Source organism: Xiphias gladius, chromosome 10, assembly GCF_016859285.1.
Source record: "Xiphias gladius isolate SHS-SW01 ecotype Sanya breed wild chromosome 10, ASM1685928v1, whole genome shotgun sequence".
NCBI classification, from domain to species: domain Eukaryota; kingdom Metazoa; phylum Chordata; class Actinopteri; order Istiophoriformes; family Xiphiidae; genus Xiphias; species Xiphias gladius.
Genome location: NC_053409.1, coordinates 12,421,922 through 12,429,700, shown reverse-complemented (window position 1 = coordinate 12,429,700; position 7,779 = coordinate 12,421,922). Strand labels below are relative to the sequence as shown.

Below are 7,779 nucleotides of genomic sequence, written 5' to 3'. Positions count from 1 at the left end.
AACAGATCGTGTTTGATAGACCCCAGCATGAGAAGGCTGTAATTACAAGACAAGTGACACATAAAGCAATTCTGTGACAGTGTGCAGGTTGCTGAGCGGAAAAGACATCTGTATCTTATAACCTGCCACAGTAATTGGTTTACTGATTAAAACGCTGCAACCAAGAGTTTAAAAAAATGAAACAGCCACAAGTTGATGAAGGAAAATGGTGTTCATGAAAACAGCTGCATTAGATTGGTGGTCATTTTTAAATAACAGAGACACACTTGAAATGCAGTCCAACTGTATTCTGAAGGTTATTTGTATTCTGAGTTCCTTTATCAATTAACCAACTGACAGAAAATTAACCACCAACACTTTTAACCAATGGATGAAAAAATGTTAAGCATTTCCCAGACCCTGTTTCTCAAATGTAAGGATTTTCTGTTTGTCCATATTTCATATTTCTTATTGTAATTGTATTGTATTGTAATTGACACAAAAATTGAATTTCCTTGGGTTTTGGACTGTTGGTTGGATCTCACCTTGCCCAATTTTCTGATATTTTATAGACTAAAATAGGTAGGTAGATTCTGAATAAAAACTTTATAAAGTGGGGCAGTGTTGCTATCCCAGAAGTGTCCAGTACATTTTGTACAGGGTACAAATATGAGTATCGGCCAATATCTGAATGACAATAAATGTTGTTGGGTCATATGCTAAGAGGTTTAGCTGTCATGTCATGTCTCTTCATTTTAAATGTTTATTTTCAACTTTTTTTTTTTTCGAATGTTGATGAATTATTTGTGATAAACTCAGGTATACCTTTTACCTATTTGATGATGGAAGACATTTTAACCTGTCAGTAGGAAAAGCACAGGTAAATGATAAAATTAGGCGTGTCTAAATTCCATTTAACTGCTTCAATTTCAGGATCCACGTATACATGTCCTGCATCTAAATGTGTCATGCTGACAGTTGCCCATTGCTACCAGCAGTAATAAAGTAATGAAGGTGACATTGTCTGCCATATATTCAACAACTGAAAATGTGTCATAAGTGTTAGAATGCATTGTTAAATGGGTAAGTTATATTGTTTTTTTTAAAGATTCAGACATAAAAACGACAAAGTGCCACTAGCTTGAATAACGTTGTGTAGATAGGTTGCTAAAGGTCCTGTAGCAGAGATATATGACCTTTCCCTCGGCTACATCGTCTCCATGGCAACAACACTACACAAACACTCACAGCCGCTTACGGGAGCTTGCCGTCGTTACCGCCAGACAACTGTAAAAATTAGAGGGCAAACTTTTTCTCCTTATGGCAGAATAGACTGGTTGTATGTTGTATTTTAACCGGTAAGAGGAGCCGTGATGCCGAAGAAGAAAATTGCCAAAATAAAGAGGGCGAAAGCCGCGTGAGTGTGTACATTCTTACATTCTTTTTTTTTTTTTTTTTTTGCTGCCTTTACGTTCAAACGGAAACTAATCTAACACTTTGTGTTTTTATCACAGGAAAGGAACAAAAGACGGCAAACAGGAGTCAAAAGCGGACAAAGAGTCGGACATCGAGAAGGCCAAGGCCAACGCTGACCTGTGGGAGCTGAGGTTACAGGTCACCGACCAGTCGCTCGTGCAGTACCGGGAGGCTTGCCGCAGGTTGGCCCGCGTCAACGACGAGCTCACCGACCAGCTGTACCGCGCGGAGAGGGACACCCTCGATGTAACTGGTTTTCTGAAGAGACAGGACGCAGCCAAAGAGGAGAAGGTCGGGAAGTTAGTTTTGCAAAGGTGTAAACGAACACGGGAGTGATGGGCTCGGATGTTGTTGTTTTTTTTTTTTTTGACAAACTGCCATTTATTTTAACAGATCAATACGCTGCAGAAAAGCCTGAAAAGTCAAGAGGCAGTCGCGCGCGAAGAGCAAAACAAACTGGTGAGTTCAGAAAGAAATGCAACTCGAGCTTTCATTCGGCCCCACTGAACATGCGCAAGCTAGCGCGTTCATAGTAACATACGGCACCTTTGGGATTTACTGTGCGCAACTTCAACCTGTAGCATCTCAGAAATGCGCTGCCCTGTGTTTTATCAGCTGTCGTGTGTGTAATTATGTTGACATTTATAATGTAAGAAAACAACAACCAAACAAAGCGACCATACAAAAGAAAAACCCCTCACATTCCGGGTTACACGCTCTAACGTTATTTTAATCCACGTCAGTGGCCACGGGGGAAAAAAAAGTATAATTTAAAAGTGCTCGGTCGGGAAATGGCAGGCTCGCTGCTGGCCTGGTCATGTTGACCATACATCACATGTCACACAGATCCTTACTCTAAAATACCAGAGTCAGTTACATCACATACACCCAAGGCACTTCCGTTGACCCCTGTTATCCTCACTGACCTTTGCTGCTCGTAGTTAAGATCAAGCTATCAAACTGATCTACTGTGGACAACAGCCTACGCTCCATTAAAATTAGGAGCGTTAGGTCTAACTAAGTAAGTATCCAACCGACATGACAAAATTCAAGTGGCTTTACTAGACAAAAAAGGTACAAAAAAAACTTTTGCTTCTTTTGCTAGCAGCTGTTTTCAATCTTCCAGCTCTTACTTCATGCTGGTAAAATGGAGGCCAACAAGCTTCTGATGAAGAAAAAAGAGGCATGGTCTGGACCAACTTGAAACATCCCTATTTTAGACATGTATGGAACTGTCACATATGTCCACTTAGGGAAGAAAAAAAAATACTGTCCTGTGGTTGACTCTGAAGATGTGAATTCAAGACATGTAGTTCACAGCCCCTTTCTCATTGTGAGGTGATAAAATGGTTCATCTCAAAAACTGACTTAGCGAATGGAAACTACTCAGGGAACGTAAATGCGTGTGAGAAGAGACATGATGAAACTCTTTGAGTGCTGAGATATTCAGTCATCCAAGTAATTATTCTATATGACTTTTCCAACTGCAGTTGCTGCAAGGCAAGAGGACAAGAAAGATGAATGAGACACTAATCACTGTTAACTTTAAACTGGTGGATATTTTTTTAAGCTCACGATTTGATAGATCACAGAGAGAGTAAATTGCATATGATGCAAACCAGCGTTTGTAAATACTGACTGGTGCATTGATGTAGCTGAATGTATACAGTTATCTGAAGAATAACCATTAGGCCTAAAGTTGTAATCAGATGGTTGATAACCTCTCATTTAGTCGTCATGTACATGTTTGTGGGTGCCTGTTATGCTAGTCTCTCGTGATTTTGGTCACTTTGTCACATTTTTGCTCAGACTGGTTTCTCCACAGTAGCATCTTGAGGTATTTAGCCTGACTGATCTGTGCTTATGTTGGTTTACAAAAGGGAATGGCCAATGGAAACTTTAGGCCAAAAATCTTCTTCCCTGTAACTTGTACAAACTGTACTTATGGGAACTTTGCGGCAGCTCTAGTATATAGATGAGTGGATACATTTTTACAGTTGTGGTCTGTATACAAAATGTCGAATGTTTTTTTCCCCATTGTGTGCATCTAATGTGCATCTAAGATTGGTTGCAACAGGTTGAAGATTACACGCTTCAAATCAATGAGATGAAAGAACTGTTCAGAAAGAAGTCCAATGACTTTAACATGATCCAAGACGGAATGAAGAAAATGAAAGAGTTTGAGAAGAGGAAGTCCCAAATGGAGCGGGAGCTCAATGATGTGAGGAGGATGAAACACTGCCTATTAAAGACCTGTTGTTCTTTTTGTCAAGGTGTTGAAATGCTACCAGTAACCGTCACATTTTTATTTTGTAGATTAGGGAAAGCATGGATATTGCTCACAGGGAGCACAGGGAAAACCTAAACGAAATGGAGTACAAATTCTCCAAAGAAAAGGTATGGTCAAGCAGAAAAGTGTGATCCAAAATGATCCCACTCACATCCATATGGAAGATAATGACATATGATGTGGTGAATTTATTGTGAAATTGATCTGTCCATGTAGAACAGTGAATGGGTTTTATGAATTTCCCTGCAGGCTCGCCTGGAGAGAGAAGCCGAGCGAACGATAGCCCTGGTGGTGGACAGGGCCCACAACGAGGCCATTGTGTGAGTGTGTTTCCACTGTCCCTTTACAATCTAATTTTATTCTTTGAACTGCGCTTTCATGTGCTCAGAGTGGAAAGAAAAAATAATTTACTCACATAAGTGTTTATGTATAAAAATATATATAACTAGAACTAATGTTACTTTCGTGACCACACTTGCTCATCATGTTCATTATAGTGTACCTCACCTAAGCCAATGATCACATCCTCAGCTGTCCCAGAATGTCCTGAAGGGAGGAGAGTGTAAAGCGTGTGTGGAACCATAGTTTATTACTTCTGAAGCCATGGGATGTATATTTCGCCTCTGCTATGTTTAGGTACTATTTATAGCTCTTAAAGCATCAACATTGATGCTGGTGTGGTCCTAACGCTTTGGTCATAGCGTCAGTAATTGATTTAATTATGAACATACTTAGGTTTTCATTAAAACCCTAATACAGTGGCTCAGTTAATTCAATTTTTCTGTGTAAGAACTGAGAAACAGAGCAAAAATGTGTGATATGCTCTACACGGCCAGAACTCAATCTCCTAACATTTAGAGCCTTTACTACATTGACTAATAAACAGTCTCAAAATATTTCATAAAGCATTTGTTTTACTCTACTTGGAACACTCTGTACAGGTTAAAATAAATCCAAACTGTGTATAAATACTGTCAGGCACAAAATTAAGATTCATAGTGGTGTGTTCATAATTAGAGACAAATTTCTCAGTGGTTCATTTGTTTGTACTGTAAACTATTTAGGCAGTTGGACGATGCATCACGCTCTGTGTTCAAGGAGAATGTCCGTCTCAATGAAGCACTGAAATATCACATAAAGGAGGCAGAGGACCTGCAGAAATTGACAGCCTCCCTGGCAAAGCAAAATGCCTCGCTGGCACTGGACAAGGTATATTTGAACCATAGGACAGCAAACAGCAAACAGCAATGCTACTATTAGGCACCAGCAGCCCTTGGACAGAGACCATTAATCTCCATGAAGTCATTTTCAATCATTTCAGTTATGAAACACTTGTCAGATTTGTCCAGAATATATTTCAGGTGGTTTTTCCCTTGTTTTGTTTACTTGTGCTGACCTTGTGTATTTTGCTTGTGGTCCTACTCCTATCCCCCCCCCACCTCCTGACTACTACCCAGCCTCTCAGTGGTCAGTGGTTGTGGTGAGTTTCCACTGGTGTATGGGTTCAAATTCAGTGGTTTCTCCTTCACAGGTTTCTGGCACTGATTCTTTAAGACAAATAAATATTGGGCACATTAATCTTACCTCTGATGATGGCAGTCAATCAAGCGAGTAAATCCAGCTTGTTGAAGCTTTGGCCACTCACTCAGCGGCGCAGGCTGGCACACAAATCCTAATCTGTTCTGTGAATATATTGGCATGAAAATAAAAGGACTTTCCAAAGTTAGCTAGGTGTCATCCATTTTACTACTGTGCTCTTCTCCCTACTCACCCAGAACACCTTTGAGTTGATGGTAAAAAAGAATGCGGCTCAGATGGAGGCCCAAAAAGATGAACTATCTAAACTGAGGGCCAAGGTAGTTTCCCTGGAGCAGGCCCTAGAGCTAAAGGCTGAGGAACCTGAGCGAGAGGAAAAGGAGGAGGAGGACAACATCCTGGTCAGAACCCAGGCCAGCCGGGTAGAGATAGAGAAGCTAAAGAAGGTGCTCGCCATGCGCGAGAAAGAATTGTGGCATATCAAACGGCTAGCGAGCACTGTTGTGGAGCAGCGCACAGAGGTGGAGCAGTTCTTCCACGAGTCACTGGCTCAGGTGAAGCAGGAGATCATGGCCAGCAGGCTGCAATACAAAAATGAGGCTCTGCAGGCTTATCACTGGAGGCTGAGAGAAGCCACAGCAGGAAAGCTGAAGTTCCCACCCATCCGCACCTTCCATAAAAGCCCCCACAGTACCAACTCTGTCTATTCAGACACGGAGGCAGCTGCCACGTGGTAGGTCCACTTCCCATCGTTTCCATTACTTGGAGTACTGTGTATGTCTTTGTGATATTTTTAATTCCTCGTGTTTATTAGCGCCAAGTCACCTGCAGCTCTTTTCAGTGGTCATCAAACTTAAACACTCTTTGTGGTTCATCTTCATACAGCCTATATATGTAAATGAATTTGTACTATAGCAGAGGTTAGTACTAATTTTGATTTTATCCTCCTGTTTTTAGGACACACAAACCAGGAAGCAAAGTTGAAATTTCAGATTTAACTTGGGAGCAGAAGGAACAAGTGCTCAGGCTTCTCTTTGCTAAAATGAATGGACAGAGGGGAAGGTAATAAAACTTCTCAGTAATTGTTTGTTTAACTTAGAAACACTTGACGGTTGCTTGTTCATCACTCATTGACTTTATCCTAGGTAATACATTAAAATCCATTTACAGTCCCCTAAAATGAACTGAAACTTCTGCATCAATTAACTCTGAAGAACAAAGTGCAGTGACACCAAGCAGTAATTCCGGCTTCTGGTGACTCCTCCCTCTTTTTAATGTTTTAAACAGTCATTTTCTCAGCAGAAGAGGATACCATAAAACATCAGTTAGGCTTCAACCAATCTTCTTTTCCATCCAGCTGCTTAAAAAGAATGAAGAAAGAGTCTGGGCACAATAATAAAAATAGGCCCAGCCGCAGTCGTGTGCTTGGAAACAAACATCTGGTCACGTAGATTTGCTTTCAGTCTATTGGCCCCTCTTCATGTGCACTAGCAGTTTATTTTGTTCTTTGAACACTTGTGGTCAAAGAGCAGCTGGTAACATGATTTTCAGAAAGGAGTATTCAGGGGATCTGGATGTATGGGGGTATAGCAGGCAATAGGAGATGTATATTCATGTTAACAGTGGTCTGGCACCTAGTCCAGCAGAATAACACAGAACATTTGGCGACTCGAGAGCGACAGTTAGAAGCATCCAAGTCCATGTGCATTGTGTTGACCCACAGTGACCCCTTTCCAAGATAGTCTTTGGGCCTGAGTGAATAGACGCCATTGTGCTAAAACATGGCTTTCACTATGAGGTTCTGTATTTAACTGCAAGTCTGCAATTTCCTGATAGGAAAGTAAGCCAACGTCTGGCTTTATCTGCCTCCTCTGAGAAGAGCCTTGTTGACAATGATGCTGCTGGGTAAGGCACTAAAGGAATGTACAAGAATAAAAGTTATACCTCATCCTTGCAATTACGAAGCCTGCGCAGATTTATTGGTCCCACATTCCAGGTTTAGCTGAAAAAGCACTGGCTGTGAGAACATGAGTGCCTACGTGTGATCTATCAAGACGGCTGCATTTTAGCGTTGAATAATGATGACTATCTTCCAGAATTAAAGAGGAGCTCTCCCCAGCGACCTTCATCACCCAGGCGCCTGAGTCTGTTCTGCCCTCGAACACCAACGGCCTGCCGGATATACACCCCACATGACCTCTGTGTGGCCTCTTCATTGCAAATCACACTCTGCATTGTTTGCGTCTGCTTTGTGCACTTCCCACAGAGTGTCAATCATGTGTAAAGTAGAATACAAGATGTTTGCTTGTGCCCAATATAAATATCTTACAATGCATGTGGCTTATGAGTTCCCTTTCATACATGAAGCTTGTTTAGAATTCTGTCGCAACCCATTTAAAAAGGATCATTTCACTCAATACAAAACCTCTTTCTGAACAAACAGTGCTGATACCAAGATTTGCCCGAGGTATTACACAAGATCTCTAAAAAAAAAATGG

At 41.2% G+C, this 7,779-nt stretch overlaps 1 protein-coding gene across 1 annotated transcript; it reads left to right on the top strand.

The window, feature by feature from the left end:
* Positions 1-1,263: 1,263 nt before the first annotated feature.
* On the top strand, positions 1,264-7,497 carry si:ch211-163l21.10 (basal body-orientation factor 1). The gene is made up of 11 exons (XM_040136727.1): positions 1,264-1,396; positions 1,494-1,746; positions 1,849-1,914; positions 3,533-3,676; positions 3,772-3,852; positions 3,995-4,065; positions 4,810-4,954; positions 5,521-6,014; positions 6,239-6,343; positions 7,118-7,186; positions 7,378-7,497. Exons 1-11 carry the CDS (start codon positions 1,353-1,355, stop codon positions 7,475-7,477), a joined length of 1,572 nt encoding a protein of 523 aa, XP_039992661.1. The 5' UTR covers positions 1,264-1,352; the 3' UTR covers positions 7,478-7,497.
* Positions 7,498-7,779: the final 282 nt, after the last annotated feature.